Source organism: Cyclospora cayetanensis, unplaced genomic scaffold (assembly GCF_002999335.1).
Source record: "Cyclospora cayetanensis isolate NF1_C8 unplaced genomic scaffold, CcayRef3 CcayRef3_contig_21, whole genome shotgun sequence".
Classification (NCBI taxonomy): domain Eukaryota; phylum Apicomplexa; class Conoidasida; order Eucoccidiorida; family Eimeriidae; genus Cyclospora; species Cyclospora cayetanensis.
The window spans coordinates 212569-233295 of NW_020312159.1; the positions used below are offsets into that span (position 1 = coordinate 212569).

A 20727-nucleotide genomic window follows, 5' to 3' on the forward strand; every position below is an offset into this window, starting at 1 on the left:
AAGACAAATGACGGATCCCAGGAACACGAAATGCTATTGAGCGCCTCACGCAAAGTACCGCAAGGTTTCGAAAGAGGGACATAGCTTGTCTCCGGCAGGGGGCCTACCAATTCTCAATCTGCAGAGTACAACCTGAGGAACTGTGCTAATTCTTCTCCCAAAAAACACAACTCGCACAGGTCAGCAACAAATCCCCTCCAAAAGAGGCGATGTGGGGGAAGAGGTATCGCCAGGGCCCTCTCCTTTAGAGTGGCCGAAGATGCGAATTAATCATGCAGTGCATCCCTACACGCTAACTCAAAGAATTTATTCCCACCAACGCTTCCAGCTAAACAGAGTCGATGGTCCTTTTTAAAATTTATGCTTCGTGCGCTCTGCTGCGTTACACCGCGCAAACGGTCCCGACACTTCTCCAGAGACGCGCTGCCCGAGACACAAAGGCTGCAGGCGCCCTTCTCACTTCTTTGAGCATAATCATGCGTGAAGAACGTTTGAACTAACACCACTCATACATTTAGGTCCCGCTTGGGTGCGTTTTGCCCCTGGGGGCACCCTGCCGTGGTACTCCATCTGTGCTAGGCCGACCTCGGAAACGCCTCATTGTTTCTAGCTAAATGGTGTGTTAGCCCCTCTTGTACATGTAGGCGAAAAGGGATTCATGCACCGGTACATATGCTTGCGAAAAAACCTCCTATCTCTACTTGAACAGCCTCTGCAGCCTCTGACAGTCGGATGCGCGGTGGGAGGGCAGTGGCAGGCAAGCGAGGAAAAGCCGTTGTTTGTAGCACCCTCTAACTTGACGGTCACAGCTAGAGATCGTGTGCTGTGCATTCGTGGACGCGAATAGGCCAGATCAGATGGATCGGTGGGGTGGCCTCACTGCTCAGTGCCACCCCGCACTTCCTTTTTTCGCCTAAAGTGTACGACACTTAAGTGGGCTAAGCTACACTTGGACAATATCCACAGCATATATATGTATATATTTAACTGAGATTTAGTCATGATTGGCCAGGCGGTTCGCGTGTTCGTTCCTCCTCAGTACAGAAGAGCAGTAGTTCGGTACACGAAGTAGCAATGTTGTCTGCGTGTGCTCCAGATGCTATGTGCAACAAGCTGTGTTGGCTCGGCGTGAGAAGACGGTGCAGCTGCGTGCACCACATTCATTTCGTTGCCCTAATGTAGAGAACTATGAGGCGCGTGGGCAGGGGAAGGGAGGAGGTCTTGAAATACACTCAACAACTTTGTATCAAGTTTGCATACACTAACTCTGGAGTTAGAAGTCTCCCTACGGAAAACGTAGATAAAGTGTTATGGATGTGGTCACTAATTCACCCCATTCTCTGTCTCCTTTAGGAAAACAAGTAGTGCACACCCGCATGTGTCCCGATGTCCGAAGATATCTGTCTGTTGGGGTGATCGGCCTTGACGCTGGCTGCCTCTACGGGAGACGGGAGGTAGCTATGGCGCGGCACCTGCTCTATCCACAGCGAGGCCCTCTAGCCCCGAACCCAATACACCATCTAGTAGGAGGCTATCAAATGCTTCCAGAAGAGTTTTCTCCCTCTTCCTTTTGCTCCATTCTGTTCCGGCCTGAGCGGAGAGGGAAAGGACAGGTAGGCCGCTCTCAAGCTTGTACTTTTTCTCTTAGCACGCATTCAAGATATATTCGATTTTCAGGTGTACCCTGCAGCAACACCTGTGGCGCGTAGACACGCAACACCAGCATTTTATGGCCTTGAGTAGAGTAACCTTACCCTCCAACAAGCAAAAATATACGAACTTCAGAACCAAACTATGGTCAATTCTCATGAAGGCTTGATTAGATATAAGCGGTATATTCCAGCGTACGAATGGAACTTCCAGTTCCGCAGCTGTGACCTTCGGGAACGGTTACCACCCCATTTGTTGGTACAGAGGGACACGCAGAGCACGGACCCTTTCCCTCAAAGTTCCTCTCTATTCAATGTGTAGCTGCACCCTTCTATGTGCTTCTTCTGAAGGGCCCTCTCGCCCAAGATGGTTCGACAGGTAGTGTCCGTACGCGCTTATAGGGAACTAATATTATGACCGGGATGACAGAGCTGGAAAACTGATGACTCGCCACAGCAAGCAAAAGTGCATCGACTCCGATAAGCACGCACTGCGCTGCCGTTGGAAAAGGGACGACATACAGTGGAAAGAATAATGACCAACAGACACTTTCATGAGGGTGAGAACAGAAAGAAGCGAACAGTATGTCCGCCATGCTCAATGGGAAGGCAGGAAAGTACTGTGATATGATGTCGAATAACAGGGGCGAAGGCACTCCTGAAGAGGTGGGGAAAGAGTATACTCAAATGCACAGCAGGATTTGTAAAAATCAGGGGCCTGGGAAGTGTCTAGATGCTTCCATCTGCCACCCTTTCATCAAAGCAGTGGTCTGCGTTTGATTCGCGCCTGCCGAGTGTCGGAGATCGGACTGCCAGTGCATATCTAGGAACGGCTTTCTGATTCTTTGGAGACAGGTACTATGTCCTCCAGCAATCAACGTAAGCGGAAGCATGGAACGCTGCCTTGCTAAATCGCTCATAGACGCTGAGGGCGCAGGGGACGGGTCTCGTGCTCTGCTTGTATCGTCTTGCGTTTGCCCCGTCCATCCTACGGATTCTTCGCCAAAGAAACTACTTCTCTCTCTCTCATTTTGCTGCATCCAAGGGAGAAGGAAAGCAGGTGGGTCATCTACCCGGAGCTACCGTCGCTGTAAGGCAGGGAAAATGTGTCATGCAAAGATCATAAAGTGCAGGCGCAAGTCACTCCTGTACAGGCCCCGAGAGCTTCCTCTCTCCGTGTCTTTCTTTTTCTCTGACCCAGGTATACCCGTACAGGGGCAAAGGCAAGGGCCACAAAAAAGCGGAAAGGCATTAGCTTGACAAGGGTAAAAGCCACACTGGAGCAGCTTGGGGATGCTGCTCTGGGGAAGCGGCTGCTAACTTCTGTGCTTCGCCTCCCGGTTGGTACTGCCACTTCACTCCTTGAAACCAATTCCTCGAAATATCATGGAGAGGTCGCTAATGCCGCCGCAGCCAACCGATTCAGTAAGCTGACGCAGCACTGACGCGGTGAACGTATGTGCTCAGAGAGCTCTGCCAGCCAGCTTTGTCAGTCCTTTCAAAGAGCTGCGTTCCGCCCCTTTACTGCTGCCACGGCAAAGCTTGCCCTGTCGTCAGCTTTCCTTTCCCCCTTTGGCTATTCTGCGTACAGCTGTGTATTTGCCTCAAGCTGCATCCCAGCATTGCGCTGCGGATCTGGCTTTTAATGAACAGCAGTACGAGTTGCTGCCTGGAGGACGGGCAGCACAACACTTACACAGCGAGGGTCCTATATAAGCGACTTGCCGCCACGGTCTGCATGCAAACAGCACTGCTAGTTCAGGCATTGGCCCTGCTTGCCATACATCACTACCTACAAGCTGCAAGCGTTGTGCTGCCATGGAGACGGGAGAACGGCTGCGGAGGTCCTAGTGGGAGTCCTCTTTTAGTGCAGCCCCGGTTCACTGCTTATCTAGCTATTGAGACCCCTGCCATAACTAAGGCCTGCTTCGTGGCTCATCGAAGGGCCAGTCTGCAAGCAACGATTTGTCAGCAGCAGCTGTCACGGCGCCTTCGCTCGTAGGAGTCTGGAAGCATCTGGGAGGCAAAAAAGCTTGAAGGAATAAAATATGCCTCGCAGCTGCAGCAAGACCGGAGACACGCGCTTACGTTTACTTGGCCCTAGTGGATGAGGCGAAGCAGGCAGCAGCTACTCATGCAGCGTTGAAACGAGGGCACTGGATCAAGCTCTTCTAGAGAGGCTTCAGGGAAGAGCTGCTGCACTCGGGCAACAGCGGCGGAGATGGTGCCTCTGCTGCATTAATTAGCGGCAACTCTCCTCACGTGCAGAAGAGGACAAAAGATCGCCTAAGACAGCGAAACAGACGATGGCAAGATGATAAGGCCGTTATTCAGGGACGCCGGTGGCTTTCTGGAAGGAGGTGCAGGCGGACATAGTGCAGCTGAGGCTTGATCTTTGTGCACGAACTCATCCTAGGCAGACAAAGCACCTGAACGCAAAAGGACAAAAACAATAGCGCTTTTTGGACAGACTAGGAGTCAACCATTCAACCCCATGCTGGCTCGGCCAAACGCAGAGCAGGTAGCTAGTTGTCACTAGTTTGGGGAGACAGGCAGCCTGCTGCAGCCAAGAAGTATACGTCAGAAGGCCTCAGCGCTCATCTGCTTCTTGCTGGGGATCTCGCGCAATGGAGGGGCGTCTTGCGGCAGGCTTCCAGAAAAGTGGCCGCTTCCTCCACTAGCTCTACCAGCTTCTTATCAAGAGAAACAAATGCTAGTGCTCCGGGGTGTTGCTGTGAGCAACGTGGGGGTCCTGTTTGGAAGTGTTGTGGAGGCTCTATAGCAGCATGCACCTTCAGGACACTTCGAAGAGGAAGAGGTCTTCCTCGGAGTAAAGGAGGCTTGTTGCCCAGTGCTGATGGTCCTTGCCATTTCGACGGCCCTCAAATCCCTCCTCGATAGCAGTGATGCGTGCAAGGTATTCGTGCAACGTTGCACACGGGCCGCCGGTGCTACGCGTGTGCAGTGTCTACGCTTGGAGAAGACAGAATATTGCGTCATCTCACTTGGTCAGCGGCTGCTCGCATATGCAAAGCCGCTGACCTATAAATCCTGGCTGTGCACATGCAATCCTTCAAAGAGTTCCCACAAGCTTGCTGCTGAGGTTTGGTAAACAGCAAAGGCCTTGCAGAAATGGCGGCCGCCCACAACAGGGGCTCGCTTTTAGGTCTGGGATTGCACCGTTAGCATGCAGCTGAAGTAGTGAGGCCCCCTGGGGTACAGAATGAGAAGATTCCCTTGAGGCATGGCCAGTCCTAAAGGCTGCAATCCTATGTTGCAATCGGGCCCTCTATAGGACGACACTGGAACTTTCAGACGGGTCCGTAAGGTTGCAGTCGTTGATTAGAGGGGGCAGTGGTTGCTAGAGTAATCCAGGAGGGCTGCTGATGCAAGAGGTGGTGCTAGAAAGACATTGTCTCCCTTATGGGAAATTCGGCTATTGTGAAAAGTGACCAAAGTTTGCAAAATTCGCTTTATGCCCTCCGGTAAGAGCACACCCTTCCAGAGGCCCCTAAGACGCACGGTAGCGAATATACGGCTAACAATCGATCTCCCGCGTATCTGCAGGTAACCTGTCGCGCCGCTCCAAACCGCCACCTTACCTGCTACTCAAGCCTTGGTCCTTGACCAACTACCTATTACTCTTTGTTTTGTCCTGCGGGCTTCGAGCGTGCCTGCCTGTATATATTGCTGGAGTTTCATATATGCCTTGTTCTCTCGTCGCTAGTTTGCCGGCTTTTGTCGTCCCTCCCTGCGCATGCATTTTCGTCCTTAGAAAGAGGTTGCGCCTTCCCTCCTTGCCCCTCTGGTTGCCACTACTGTTGCATTTGTGGTGTCCCTACCGTCATGTGATGCCTCGCCTCTAAACATCTACACCGCGCAGGAGCATCTCCTTCGCCTAAAATGTCTAAATCTCCACAGCACTGCGAGTTCTACGAGTTTCTGCTTAACTCGAGCACCACCATGCTTAGTAGGCCCTCATGTTGTGTGTATGCCTATGGAGAAGTGTGTGTGCGTGTATGTATAGTGCCCTTGCTGCAGCAGCGCTGTTTTGGAGGGTCTCACCTGTCTGGTCCGAGTATGTTTTTTTGTCTTCAGCTGGCTGCTAGAGCCTTTAATTGGACGGACGTACTCCTCTGTTGCGTTCGTTTCTGCTCACACAGCAACAGTGCCTTGGGCCACTGTACCGCCTTACAAATCCGGTTCCACCTTTGCTTCCTGCCCTTGCCTCCAAGAGCTTCCCCTGTGTCCCTCTTGCCTTTGCCATCCCGGGTAAATCTCTTGAAAAGATCTTGCCACCTTGCGATGACTCAGCGGCAGCCTCTGCTATGGTCTGTTTGGTCGTCTTTCCCCCTCAGGGCTGGAAACAGCTAAGCGTGGGGGCTGTTGCACCCTGGTGGGCCCCCTGCTAGGTTTGGAGGCCGCTGCAACAGCTGCCCGTGCAGCTTCCTGCCATTCTGGCGTGCAGCTCCGGAAGCAGGGTCAGCAGCTGCTGCCACATTGCTGCACTGCTTGTGCACTGTCCCCCGATTTGGCAGGTTGCATGCGGTTGCCACACTGGCACCGCTTCTCTAGGTCTGCAGATAGGAGCGGACTGCGCCAGGCAAGCCCTCCGACTGGCGGGGGTACAACAAATGGCTTTCTAGGGGCTCCACGACACAGCCGGTGGTGGTGGAGCACATTCGTCCTACCCCCACATGGCTCATGACGGAAACACCCTCACCGTCGTATGTTCTATTTGGAACAGGTAGAGACAGCTTCTCAAGGGTGAACTCTATGAAAAGCAGCCACTTGGCGACTACCTAGGGCACCAAGCATGTCGCCGTGCGGCGCGCTGTTTGTTTGTTTGTTTGTTGTTTGGTATGTGTTTGTGTGTGTGTGTGTATATAATGTAGAGGTAATTCAGCAACTGTCGTGGGATGGTGAGATGCCCGAAAATCGCAGGGATTTCCCGAGTCTGCGCGATTTGCAGCGGGGTCGAGCTAAGGCAGATAGCCGCTTGAGCCTAGGAAGGTTCAGGGCAGAGGGTGCACGGCAGGAAAGCACCTATTTTCTCAAAGTTCCAACTCCCCCAGCTCCCGTCCGATGTTTAGCTCACCAGTCTCCCTCACCCGCTACACTAAACCCAAATCCTACATTTACGAGTTGTTTGAAGGGATGAGATCGGCGAGGGGCATCATAGTGCTTTTGCCCTGTTTGTTGTAACAGTTCCCCTGTGAGCGTTCTACTCAACTGCAAGACCGATACTACGATAGACAAACTGCCCTGTGAGCTTCTCCATAGCCTTCTCATCCTCCCGCGAATGCGTGCAGCTATACCATGCAATTGCGCCCTGCGCTGCCGGTTTCGTCGCCGCTCACCGACCCTAGTGGTCAAATGGGATTGAGTGCGCAGAAGAAGCGCTGGAGCAGAGAAACAGCCTAGTGGTTAGAAGGGCTGCGGATTGTATGCGTACGTATACTCGAGCCCTCAGTCATCCCAAACCAGCTCCCTCTCCGGCTGCTCCCCTGTCGCATCCCCCGAATTCGGGACCACGAGCTGCAAACAGCACATCCTCAAACAGCGACCAATGGAAGCTACAATGGCATGTGCATGCACAGAGCATGCGGCGAAATCCACGGCGGATACAACAGGCACTCGGATACAGAAAAATTAAGGGGACTGTCTCCCCGCGCATCTCGCTACGTAGACAGCTCAATCTGCAGACCAATGCAGCATCAGCTCCCCGAATACACGTGGCAGGGGGGGATGGGGGGTGCCCAAGCCTAGACGCACCTGCAGCACTTTGAATGACCGCGGGGGGCAGAAATCCCAGCAGAGCTGCAAAGTGCAAACAGCAGGAACGCCGAGACCGACCACATAAAGCGCTGCTCTCTGCGTACATCCTCTGAAGGTATAAAAACACCTGCTTGCGCCTCTGCATGTTCCTCTAATCGTTGAGGCGCCCTCTCGTGCACATTCGCATCGCCTTGCACTGCTAAAGCCTCCTGGGTGACGCTTCCTGCCCAACAATCCCACGCTGCCTCTCCGCAGCGCCATCACTGGACACCCTAGCGCCTCTGTAAAACCCTCTGCTCTGCAGGAGCGCTCTGTTGCCGCGAACTGGAGCCAACGTGAGGGCCACAGCCTTGGCTGGTGCGTGCCGATGGGTAGGCTGCTAAACAGAGAACACCTCCCCGCTTCCCTTTCCCCAGTCCATGAGCGCTCACCGCTGCGAGTACTAGAAGGTCCGTGCCGTTCTCGAAGATAACGAAAATCCATTCGTCCCAGGAGAGAAGCTGCTCGTAGATTGGGCCGAGGAAGGTGACTTTGAAGAACACAGAGAAGACGGGCTTTAGCAAAAACGCAAAGAAGATCCACCGGAACCGCCTGAAGACACAGAGGAGCCAAAAACATTCGCCCTGGTCGGGTTTTGTTTCATGCAGCATCGGGCACTTAGGCCAAGGTGACGGCTGAAGCATCTTAAGAGAAATATATGATGTGAAAGGAAGGAAAAATGGGCAAGACCCCGCCTGCTGGCAAATGGTGCCGTTGTCAGGTGGGCAGCATGGGTAAATTGTCGATATCTGGGGACGGATATCTACAGCCGGTCCACCAGGTCTTAATGATTTCTGCTTCTGCTGTCTCATGCAGAGCCAACTGCATGCAAAGCCCCACGCTACGAACGGGCGATTTTTGCGAGGGGCATTGATAGGGTGTGGGGCCAGTTGGGGGCTTGATGCTTAGGGGACGCATTCGAGGACTAATTGCCACAGCAACGACGTCCTCACTGATATGCTGCCAATTTGGGGTACAGGCTGGCCACGGCAGGAGTTAGGCTTGAGTCTGCTATCTGGTTCTGCAGAAGCGAGTGCACATCCACAAGCAAATGAGGAGCTTTGGTGCAAGGGGGAGAGCGGGAGGGGGGAGGGGACTCCTAAGAACCCCCCCAACACCCCAAAGCCAATGTTGACGAAGCGATTGTCCACCACCATATTGCTCGGTGTTTACTGCTAGGTTCGAGAGCGCAGGCCTAAACGCTGAATTCGATAACATCCCACAATCCCGGCGTGTATCCGCCCCTCACATGCAGCACGACGATGTTTGAATGCACCGCAATAAGGACTCGCACGTAGCCTGCAGCATGAAAGATGTACCGAGTCTCCTGCAGCACACGAGCATCGCCTGCACGGGGTGTATGTACAGCCGAGATCTCAAACAAGCACCCTGTTCTGGATGTTTCCTCTTTGAAAACTCGCCATGCGAACGCGGTACACGAATATGTACGCTTGCCAAGAGAGACACAGCGATGCCCGAATGCACGACAAATAGAAGCATGAAACACATTCAGAAAAATACTGCTCGTTGAATTGTTTACGCGCCACTCAGTTTGCTGAAGGCACACGCATCTGCCCCAGCAACTCCCTGTGAGTGCATGCAAATGCAAAAATAGAGTCCTGCTGTGCATTGTTGCGCCACGCGGAAACAAATGTATATATACACAATGATCCACCCACACAGGACCACATCACTAGCGCTAATAGCGCCACCCCACGCGGTGCCTCCCGGGTGATCAGCAAACCACGCACGGCCCGTAATACACGTGCTTTTGCATTAGGCGTTTCAAACTTGCCTGAAAGCCTCCGAGGAGCACCTCAAAGACACCCAGGTACAGCGAGATAACGGCGAGGCCTGCGATAAACTGAATCTCGAGTCGAGAAAGCCGCTGCCGCACAATGCGAAATCCTGCATATCCACAGTTGCACACGAGCATGCAACACCCCAAGCCCTTCGACCTCGAGCTCTGGCGACCAAGAACCTGCAGCTGCCGTGGCTATGCTGCTGCTCGTAGCCTCCAGGGAAAAGGCAAGACATCGAGAGACACAGGGCCTGTGGGGTGACTCCGTTGGCCACAGGAGACCCCTCCTGAATCTACCTGCTTTCATACGCCACTGCTCTTACCCAACGAAATGAATATAAACACCAGCAGCTGCGAAACATCCTGCAACTTCCGCATCAGACGAGAGGCAACCCTGGAGGAAAAACGAACCACCCAGCCCCCGTGCAGAGCACATTCGAACCCCCGCTACACCCTCGAACGACGGACTTGTGTGGGCAACTGCACCGCCCCGTGCCTGCCTCTAAGGCCCTGCAAAACCCAATCCCGCGAAACAAGTCTCCGAAGCATACGCCTGAAATGCGGGGTGCATGCAAGGGGACAGCCATATACAGCACACTGGATTGCAGCCTTACCAGAGAGCTGCCGGGCGGCGTCCAGTGGCCTCTACGATGGCTGCTTGTTTCCAATCAAGGCCAAAGGCCAGAGCCGCGAGCGAGAAGTTGACCATAAACAACATAGTAACAAACAGATTCTGTCCTCTCCATTTGGTAAGCTGGACGACCCCCAAGGTGCACGCTCTGCAGAGAAGCAGCCGTCACGCGATCAGATCACTTGCGCCTCGAAAAACCGAGCTATCGCTCCGCTTTTTTCTCCAGCTTTGCAAGAAGCTTTCGCGTTGAACATGAAGGAGCCTCTATCACAAGGCGAAGGCGCAAGGCACTCTCTACCCTGCGGGCTAGGCATTATCTAGGGCGCATGCAGTGTGTAAAGCGCACAGCGCTGTTTGCTGACGTACGCGATCAGGTTGAGCACCATGAGACCTGCAACCGTTTCCGGCAAATATTTCTGCTCAAGAGAGAGGTGGTGCTGTGTTGGGCCGTAAAAAGACACGGTTCCATAGAGCTTGAGATCCAAGCCATCGGCATTCAGCAAAACTAGGGCGTAGCGGTCCTTGCGAGGGATGGTGATTGTGGCCTGTAGACTAGGGCCCGTGAAAGGTAGTTGCTGAAGCACAGGCCGCGTTGCACACGCAAATGTATTTGGGAAAATGCAGGTAGCACCCCAGGTGGGTACACAAAAGCGGGAAGCTGTGACAAGATGAGCTCGAGGCCCTTAATACGCCTGTATGACACTTGGCATGCGCCAGGAAGCACGTTGCATCCCGATAGGTGCGCAGGACCGTGCTCTAAACCCCAATCCTGTACAAAAACTCCTCCATGCACAGAGATCACGGCGATACAGGCTAGAGACCCTCTTCGCCCTCAGAGCCCCTCCTCAGACAAATCCTCCCCCCCTTCTTGACCTCCATATAACGAGACGGAAACAGCAAACGGCCAGGAAGCGCCTGTGTGTTTTACCATCATGGAGGGCATGTAGCTGTTCAGGACGAGCCCGTCCTCGGCAGTGAACGAAGGCAGCCACGACTCATGAGTTTCCAGAAAGTACTGCACACACATGGCACACAAATACAGACACAGGCACACACATAATATACACACCTATGCACACACATAATATACACACCTATGCACACACATAATATACACACCTATGCACACACAGAATATATACACCTATGCACACACATAATACACACACCTATGCACACACATAATACACACACCTATGCACACACAGAATATATACACCTATGCACACACACAATATACACACCCATGCACACACATAATATACACACCCATGCACACACATATGCACATGTATATTCTAAGGGAACCCCTCCCGAATCGCATTCCGAAAGGGTGGCACTACGTGAAGTCGTATGGCAAACTCTCAACCCGCCGCCACTCCATCCCCCGCCGCGGCTGCTGCTCAGTCATACAAGCTGAGCGTGGTCTAGGAGCAACAGAGAGGTATTGTTGACAGAGTGCACCAAGTCCTCCTGCAGGGCTTCCTCTGCGTCCACCTTGGCGAGCTGACGGACAGCTGCAGAATCGCATGCGCAGAAGACTCTCCCATCGCGTTCCTTCCACGTTGTGGAATGGGGGTGGGGGGCCCACAGGCGAGGAGCAGAAAGACTTCCCTCCCTTTCTCCCTCCCTTTGGTGCGCTTCTAAAGCAAGCAGAGCAAATAGATAAAGGCAAGAAAACGGAGCCAAGCCCCCTAGACCGCCGCTGGCCTGGGTACGACTGCTGGCGCCAAAAATTGTCTCGCGAGCTTGAGAATTGCGCATACCAGAGGGCCGTTCCCGCTCCCACTCTGGGCAGCCAACAAGTCCTTTTCGCAGCTGTCGGCTGCAGTCTCGCCTTCGTGTCATGCGAGTCGTGGGCACTCTGAAGACGTCAGCCGCTGCCTCTGCTGCTGCCGCTGCTTTTGCGGCTGCTGCTGCGGCTGGAGCTCCCTCAGACAGCTTCGCCACATCGGCGGCCGTTCTTGAGGAGACAGCAGCGCTCGGCTCAGCATCGGGAGCAGCAGCAGAGGTGGTGACAGAAGCGGCATGCGGGGTGCTGGCAGAACTCGAAAGCGACGACAGCAGCAAAGGAGGCCCCCTAGCCCCAAAGCCCCTTGCAGACGCTCCCAAGAGGCCCTCGAGCGCAATCTTTGCAGCTGTTGAGACACCCGACAGACTGCTCAAAAGAGACTTCTGCTGCTCCTCGGGAGGCTGCTGGAGCGCCGCCTCCTCTTGCGCTGAGGTCAAAATGTGGGACAGGCGTCGCCCCGCATGCGCCAACAGAGGGAAAGTTGACGACAGTGCTGCCAGGGGCCCCTCGTCCGCTCCGGTGTGCAGCAGCATAGTCGTAGGCGGAGGCTTCATGGAGCCCCCATTAGGTGGGGTGCCGCTGCTCAGTTCTTCGGCGTAGCGCAAGTGGGCCTGTCGGTGAGACAGTTCTTGCTGCTGCAGCTGAAAGGCCTCGTAGCTGCCCCTCGAGGGCGTCTCGCCATGCTGAGGGGGCGCCTTCGGAAATGCTTTCGGGTAGCGGGGGGCCCTAGAAGGCAAGTTGTTCTTGTAATTGGAGGGGAGTAGGCGCAGGTCTATAGTGACCGTGCCTGTTGAGCAAGCCAATCGCAGCAGCGCGTGCCTAAGAAGTGGCAAGCCTTCTCCCCGGCACATAACACATTCAGAGAGCTCACCGAGCACGCGGCGTGGTGGCGAAGGCAGTCATTCAAAAGACTGCAGACGCCTAAAACAAACAGGGACCTCATCATCACCCCAAGCGCACCCGCAGTCGCGGAATGGACGTACCTCCTTTTTCCATCCCGACGTGAGGAACATCCTTGGGAGGGAGCTGAGAGTTGACGAGGTAGGGGACGCGGCACAGAGGCAGCATGTGCATCAGTTGCTGCTTGTCTGAGGCTACGGCTGCCGCTGAGGCTATGGCCGCGTCTAAGCCGTCCTTGGCGTCGATCTCGCACACAATGCCACTCGCATCCTGCTGTAGCAGCTGCAACAGCAGCGTGAGCGCCCCCAGAGAACGCCATCTGCCACAGAAGCCGTGGCGCCTAGGGCCCTTATCAGAAGCCAAGCCTTTGTTGCCGCTCCGAACTGGTGAAGCTGGGGTGTGCGATTGGCTGGAAGCTCCCATCTTCGTCTCAGCCACCAGGAGGGAGGGCAGACAAGACTCCGCAGGCCGCCAGGTACAGACTAGGGTTGTCTCTTATGGCTGGAGTCGCCGTGCTGCATACTTGTTCCTGACAACAGCGTTTACACCCGACGGGAGGGGGCCCCCGGAGGGCCCCGTACGCGCCTGCCAGGTGCAGTGTACAGACACACGGCAAGAGGCGAAATGCCGATTTGGCAGCACAGTGAGCTTTGAGGGGCAAGGGAAGGACTTAGTCGCCAGACTACTGTGCCAGCATACCGGGGGCCTGGGGCAACACCGAGGGGCCCCAGTGGAAATGCCCTCTTACTAGAAAGAATTTGGCGCAAGGAGACTCTAGCGCGCTTTGTAACACGAAGAGACCCTGAAGTAGAAGAAAAGGGGAAGAAACAGGGGCTCTTTCTGCTAAGGCTGCTGTCAATGCTGCCGCTGTACTGGCAGCACATACTGCCGCCGGTGCTCTGCAACGCTCTAGCAGGCACCACAGCGTCCCATTGGGGCTTCAGAGACGGCTGTACATTGTAAATGCTGTACTTTACCTTAGTCTTACCCTTCCCTCCTTCTCTATCTGCAGTCAGCTGCTTTGGCGCTGCCTAATAAGGAGATTCCTTGCACAGTTCTTGGTGCCTCGTTTGGGGTTTAACGCAGTGTTCCTCTCGCAGGTTCACACAGCAAACGGCCCCCCTTGCCGAACTTCCAGGATACAGGCATTGAAACTCCCTTTCTCTCCTTCCCACGTTGAGCCTTTCAAGCGGAAGCCCGTTCCATACTTGTCTGCGGGAGCCTTTTAGTGCTTTCCCCCCTCCCTCCCCCTCTTTACTCCTTTTGCGCCTCGTTTCCGCCCGAATTTCGTTATTTCGACTTCTTTTTTTGCATGATGGCGGCAGAGGCAAGACTTCCCCTCCTGCTCTCTTCGGCGGAGGGTCAGCCTGCGGAAGTGCTCTTGAGGGAAGCTGCAGGGGGAAACCCCCTGGTTGTTTCTCTCCCCCAGTTCCTTGGGAACGCAGCCCAGGCAGATTATCCCCCCAGAGAGAGCGTTTGGGTGTACCTACAGACGGTCCACAAAGAGACTACTGCCGCGGCTGCCTCCAGACTGCTTTCTCTCTTGAAAGCTAACGGCCTTCTACTTGTTGCCGCCGAGGGCGCAGACGCTTTCGAGGTATTGCCGGCGAGCCAATCCACCGATCACTTTTGGGGGCCCTAGAGGGAGTGTAGAGGCCATTCAGGGCCCCCCGAAGGGATCTCCGTAGATTAGCACACGGGGCACATCTGACCAGTTTTTTTTGGTTAGGCATTCCACACGAGCTTCGCGGCATTCCAATCTTCTCACTGTATTGCATACTTTCCGGGTGCGTGCCCACCACATTTTTAATTCGCAGGCCCTGGTCGCCTTGGGCAAGAGCTTCCTCTATGCAGGATTCATTTCTGTAGACGATCAAGAGATGCCCCCTGCCCTGCTACAGGCCGCAGAAAAACACCCAGGCCTTCGCGTTGTAAGAGCCGTAACCCGAAAGCCAACCAACAAAGCTCCAATGCCTCTCGCTCTGTGTCTTTCCTTGTCACTATCTGCGTAACGACACTACTGTTTCTGCATTGTATGAGGGCCTTATGGGTGTGGTCTTGGGAGCTGATGTGTGCTCCTTTGCGTTCAGGGTGCTTGGCGAAGGCCCCTATGGGCGGTGGGGGCATCTGCTGCTGTAGGGGAGTCTGCAGTGGCTAACCTTGTCGACGAGGACTCCCTAGTAGACCTTAGCCAGACTTACCAGCCACTTGGCAAGGGTGAGCGGCTTTGCTTGGTTTGTGTTTTAGATAGTAGTAGCATCGCCTTCACAGGTGCAGGATCTTGGGGTCTCGCAGCATGCGCCTTCAGCAAATAGGGTGGAGGTTGGACATGCGCTTGCTGCTTCCTCAGGCCGCAGCGACTGCGCATCGCGCCCTAAGGCCTGCGCTAACTGCACATGCGGACGGAAGGAGGCGGAAGAGGCGGCAGACAAAGAGGCATTTAAGAAGCAGCTTGAGACGGGCGCTGTCCGGAGTTCGTGTGGAAATGTAAGCAAGCACCTCTGGATTGCGATCTTGAGTGATCCATCCGTTTGTACTAGCCATCTTTCTTGGATCGCTTGCTGTGTGCTTTCCTTTGCGTAGTGCTACCTGGGAGACGCCTTCAGATGTGCAGGCTGTCCATATAAAGGTGAGATGACACCAAAAGGGCATTGGCTTCTGAGTAAGGGCTCGGCGTAAAACTAGATTATTACAGGGCCACCTTTCGTGCTAATAAGGGGTTGCTTGCTATGGATGATAGGTAGAGCTGGGCCTCATCAGAACATGCAGAGATGGTCTTTGCTTGTTAAACGCGGTGCGCAGGCCTCCCTGCCTTCCGTCCTGGGGAGAAGGTGGACCTCTCGGCAGCGGCGCGGCTTGCAGAGACCCTTGGTGCTCCCAACGCTGCTGAGACAGCCTCAGACGCAGCAGCAGCGGGGATCAGCATAACTAAGGGCAGTAATAAGGTTGTTCTAGCGTCTCTTGATGACGACTGTTGATCTCTCCCCCACATGCGCACTCGTCACTAAGCGTGGACGAGCAAGCAGCTGAGGGTTTTCCCATGTTTTCACAAGATAGTGGTCGCCTGGAAGCTGTTTGGCTATAGCCACCGTAGGGACTCCTCAGCTCAATTTTGGGGTTTTTAACCTGTTGCCGTCTAAGAAATGCTAGCATCAAGCTAAAACCATTGAAGCTAGAATTAATCATAAACGTGGCTAGACTCTGTAGGTCTTGCCCCTAGTTGTGCCTGGGCATTAATGATTGCGCACGTTTGGATTACGCTGGAGAAGAAAAGGGATCTTTCCCGGTGCGCCTTTTATAAGGTGACGCGATTTCCGTTCATCAGCTCCATTAGTGTGGCAGCTAAAAGCCGACAGGCTGCGTAACTCCTTCTGCCCCGATGCTTTTATGATTAATAATGTGGTCGTGCTTCGTAGGAAGTGGCTGAGTATAAGTGAAGGACCACCTGGTGCTGACCCAATTTCACTTGCACTAGGGAGCATCGTCAGCAAAGAAAGGAACTACAGGCAGAACACGAGTTACGTTCGTACAGCCGACAAAAATATCTGCCGAGAGACTTCAGATGCCTTCATGCTGCGGTCACCACTCATGACGCAAGCGCACCTCGCCATACTTCTTGGCGTCTTCACCCGGTACTCATGCTACATCCAAAACCAATGAGCCTTGGATGCAGTTGACGTTCAGCAGTCAGCTGTGCTATGGAAGGTACCATTGCTGCGCCTCCATCCACATTTGACTGCGATTCAGTATTCGGACAACACTATTATTGACCGCCATTTATGGAACTAAAGTTGTTCATAGCTTCGCTATTCAATTGCTGTCGCCACGTGCAATGCAACATGTGGCTCTCACGGTGCCGAGGGCCCCTGGCACCTTATTTCTATTGCCAGTGTCACAATCAGTGTTAACAGCTTTTGGATATCGGATGTGCTGACAAGATGTATCCCTGGTCCTTGAGATACTGATGGACTTGTGCAGCCTTCGCCTTAACGTCAGAACTGGAGTCAATTGTCAGCTCGGCGCGTTCAGGTGCCTCGTACGGGTCTGAAACCCCCGTGAACTGCTTGATAATGCCCTGACGCGCCTTCTTGTACAAATGTTTTATGTCGCGCTCCTCGCACACCGATAAAGGCGTGCACACGTACACTTCAACGTAAACACCTGGACATTCAGCGGAACATATACCGAAAGCGGAAGATGCGATGGATGCAAGGGAAAAATATGACGCATGGTATTGCTAAAAACTGCACCTTATAGAACTTGGGGTTGTATCTGCAAATATGGTGTTTCCCCTTTGAACCTACCGCCTTCTTGCTCGATAAGCTTGCGATTGAACTCGCGATCGCAGGTGTACGGAGCGATGTTAGCCACAATGCAAATGCCGCCATGTTTTGTGATTTCACTAGCAATGTATCCAATACGGCGGACATTCGTGCTGCGCCACAAAGCCCCAAGCATATGCCTGTGCGGTGTCTCCATGCTCTACACTAGGAGGTATGGATTGCCGGTATCAACTACAGCTTCAACGATGCAGCTAACTCTTGTTCTTGTTCACACTACAAAACCTTGCCTGCGATCTTCGCGACTGAATCCAAGGCCCTTTGAAAGGTGCTGGCGAACAACATCGGCATCCAAGAGGGTCACTTTTCTCTTCTCGTTGCGGTTCTCGAGAATAGTGGCCTCCAGGGCGTTTGCCAGAGTGCTCTTGCCTGTCAGAGGCGCAGGAGTCAGGTTTCTGGAGTACAGATAATATCATTTGCCAGTCTGCAACCTCAGAATGTCTGCCATTGAAACATGAGCTGCCAACAAACCCTCAAGACAATGCGAGCTACTACAGGTTGCCAGGTGAAATGGGCATGCAGAAGAGTATAAGAATCAACAGGTAAAGCGGCTACTAGCCTTGGCGTCCATCCGTTTAATTACCTGAGCAGGGAAGACCTGTGAAGTATACGCAAAGCCCCCGTTCGTGATTTTGTTTGTAGAACTGCTGTAGCTCCCCGATAACGTCAGAAAAGGAAAACCACTCTGGAATGGGGGCCCGCGAGACCAAAAGCTTGCGGAACTGAGTGCCAGAGATGGTGTTAACTGTTACGTTGGGGTGAGTCTTTCGGATTTCTTCAAGCTTCCCGGCAGGGATATATCCCCCGTGCTTCTCCCCAACGTGAATCATCTCCTCACCGAAGATGGGGGTGATACCGAGCTTCTCAGAGACCGACGCGAGAAGCGTATGTGCTTCATACGGGCCATAGAAGGGTGTCCTAGTTTGTTCGCATCACGCACAGAATATCTGGGCATTGACAGTAAGGAGCTGTCTCTAACATAAATGCACCGATCTTAATTATCAAGTCGTATATGTTCTTGAAATATGCTTTACCCGTCTTTCTTTCTTGTTGAGGGTCCTGCGTGGTCTCGTCCAACTATGAAATGAGTACAGCCGTAATTCTTGCGGATGCGTGCGTGCAAGACGCATTCCCTTGGGCCAGCCATCCTCATGGCCAAAGGAATGAGCACAAGTATTGCATTGCTTGAATTGTTGCTGCTGCGTGCCCAGTCCACACTGTGCCCCTGCTGGCTGTTAGTAGGGCTTCGGTCAGGGGTGGTTGTTGTTGTCGGACAAAGGTGTGTAAATTTGCAGTCCTCATCCTGCAAGAAATGATGGATGATGTGCTCATAGCACCGCGCTCTAAGGTAGTACGGCACATCACCTGGCTGGGTTGGGCCAACAACAGGACTCAGCAGCAGCATTGGCCTTTTCTTCTCGTCGTTAGCTGCCCGTTGTAGAGCATGCTTAATCAGCTCGTAATGACACTTGTGTAGCGGATTGCGCGTTTGAAATCCCACTACAACGTCGTATTTCTTCTCTGTTATCATCTCCTTGCAAACGGCTGGAGATATACGGTACTGCTCAAAGTTGAAATGCGTAATGGGGTTCACTGGAGTAACCTTGCCACCCACATAGTAACAGTCTTTGTGATTATCAAGCAAGTATTTTACATAAGGATGGTTGGAGTCAGTGGTCCCGAGCACTTTCTGCATTTCCTCTTCCAGGTCTGGGAGGTAGACGCTCTCAACCTCTAGGTGGGCGATTACAGTTCCAACCTGCAGTCAAAAAGTCAAAGACAAATAGCGCCATAACACCACTTGTCCACTCCTTAGAGCTTAACGCGCAGATATATTTTTAAAAGTGGGCTGAAAGCCCCGAACCTGTAAAGCCCTCTAAAACAAAGAATTTGGCACTGGTGTATTCAAATATACAAAGCTCACGGCATCACGTAGCATCATACGGCCATGTTGTTTGCCGAATGTGGGCGAAGAGTTCATCCAGTATACGTTAGTTGCTGTGGTTTCACCACAGCAGGACTTTGGAATTGCCAGCACAACTGGTAGGGAGAAAACCTCGCCGTTGGACAGGGTCATTTTGTCTAAAACGCTGCACGCCGAAATCGCAAGCGAATCACACATGCGGTGTATATGAGCTTTCGTACATATCAAGCTACACCCCAAGCTGAAGAAGAGCAACTTAGTTTCATTAGTCGTTGGCCTTTTGAGGAACCGTTCGCTGCGATATACAAGGATATTTAGAGTACGGGACTGGTGCTCCCCACCTTTGGTAATCGGATATGCACATGAAGCCCTGAAGCGGAGCAAAGGCTCCATTAATTATCATCTCAAGGTCACACATTTGCCTTTCGTTGACAGTCCAATCCGACGGGAGCGCGACAGTAACGGGCTGGGCCCCTTGTTGGGTAGTCTGCTCGGCAGGAGCTGCCATTTTTCTGCACAGATCAAGACCAGAGGTGGATAAATACCCTCAGAAACACCTTTTCAAAGCTACAAGCGGGGAAAGTTGGGCTGAATTTCCCATTTAAACTCGATTACCTTGGGGTTTGTTGAGAGCCAGGGAGAGTGCCTCAGGTGGGGAGCAGTAAAGAAGGGTGCTCTCCCACAATCTGAATCAGTAATCAGGACTAATTAAGGATGAAATATACAATCTCTATAGATCAAGGCAATTTCAATTAAACAAGGAATCTGACTGACGTCATTCCGAGAGTCTGCACGACGTGGGGTGGCTGTTGCCTCGCCCTCCCAGAGACAGGAGGCCAGGCTGTCTCGCTGCACACCGACAGTTGCTACAGCCCAGAAACACGCAGACGACAGGCCACAACAAGAACGAAAATTCATATTAAGCTGCGCCTTAGAAGTATTTCATGAATTCGCTGATCATAAATTGGTCCGACTGTGAAGCTGGCAGCATGAGCATTGCCCTCTGCCTTATGGCCACAGCACGCGATCAGAAACCGACGACAAGCCTTAATAATGGAAAAGCTACTCAATTTTTCTCTCATGATGAAAGGTGTGATAATTGAATTGGATCGAGTGTAATGCACACTTTGGAAACCTTATTTTTGTTCAGACAATTGTACAGGAATTTAAGGCCAGGTCACCACACATCGGTAAAATCGGGGGTATAGGTGATCAGATTAAGGAGCTAAAGCTATACTGCTTTCTTTTGGAGAGAGCAAGTGCTATGGATCTTAGAGCAAGACACAGGAAAATTCCGACGAAAGATGCATCTCAGTGCATGCTACTTTGTTGGATGGCCTCAGCAACCATTATAGCGCTCGTCGTGAGTTTTCCGTGTGAAGATCCATAACCTGTGAAAGGTTTTTTAGGCGGCTTTTTAAGATTCCTGATAAACACAATTAGGGCCTGACTTTTATTTGTTCCCTTTGTATCATGAGAATTCTTCTCCGGGAATGCGATAGGTGCGATGCAAATTTCAGCACCACAAGAGTAGTCTGTATGTAGCATAGTAGCAAAATAGACCAAAATATTAGTAGTTGTCGGTGTGCAGACCTCTCTCTACTCATGTCCAAGCTTAACTAGACATGATCGGATACTCTGAGCCATTTCATATAATCTGATATGTGCTGCACAGGGTAACGCTCCATCTGAGGTCTCCATCAGGGAGGCACTTTAATCCAGGCTGACTACAAACTTGAGAGGTTGTCGAATGCTTTCAAAAGATCTTCTACCTTTCCCTGTCCACGCCTCTCAGATTTCCCAACATGGGGAGAGAAGGACAACTACGGTGCGCGTAGCTGCACCCTCTAAGTACCCCAAGCACGCATAGCAA

General features: G+C 52.8%; 3 protein-coding genes across 3 annotated transcripts; 1 reads left to right on the forward strand and 2 right to left on the reverse strand.

Annotated features, from left to right (window-relative positions):
- Positions 1-6743: 6743 nt before the first annotated feature.
- LOC34619034 lies at positions 6744-13013 on the reverse strand. Its single transcript, XM_026337902.1, has 13 exons — positions 12674-13013; positions 11665-12477; positions 11312-11415; positions 10827-10913; positions 10265-10473; positions 9882-10046; positions 9591-9661; positions 9262-9374; positions 8716-8793; positions 8420-8487; positions 7777-8018; positions 7518-7674; positions 6744-6909 (listed from the first exon to the last, which is right to left on the reverse strand). Exons 1-13 carry the CDS (start codon positions 13011-13013, stop codon positions 6744-6746), a joined length of 2613 nt encoding a protein of 870 aa, XP_026193687.1.
- Positions 13014-13905: 892 nt separating this feature from the next.
- On the forward strand, positions 13906-15568 carry LOC34619032 (anamorsin homolog). Its single transcript, XM_026337903.1, has 6 exons — positions 13906-14187; positions 14408-14574; positions 14695-14807; positions 14941-15077; positions 15174-15219; positions 15393-15568. Exons 1-6 carry the CDS (start codon positions 13906-13908, stop codon positions 15566-15568), a joined length of 921 nt encoding a protein of 306 aa, XP_026193688.1.
- A 926-nt stretch (positions 15569-16494) lies between these two features.
- On the reverse strand, positions 16495-19362 carry LOC34619031 (probable bifunctional SAT/APS kinase). Its single transcript, XM_026337904.1, has 7 exons — positions 19196-19362; positions 18855-19020; positions 17965-18689; positions 17514-17848; positions 17146-17299; positions 16895-17025; positions 16495-16751 (listed from the first exon to the last, which is right to left on the reverse strand). Exons 1-7 carry the CDS (start codon positions 19360-19362, stop codon positions 16495-16497), a joined length of 1935 nt encoding a protein of 644 aa, XP_026193689.1.
- Between the last annotated feature and the right edge of the window lie 1365 nt (positions 19363-20727).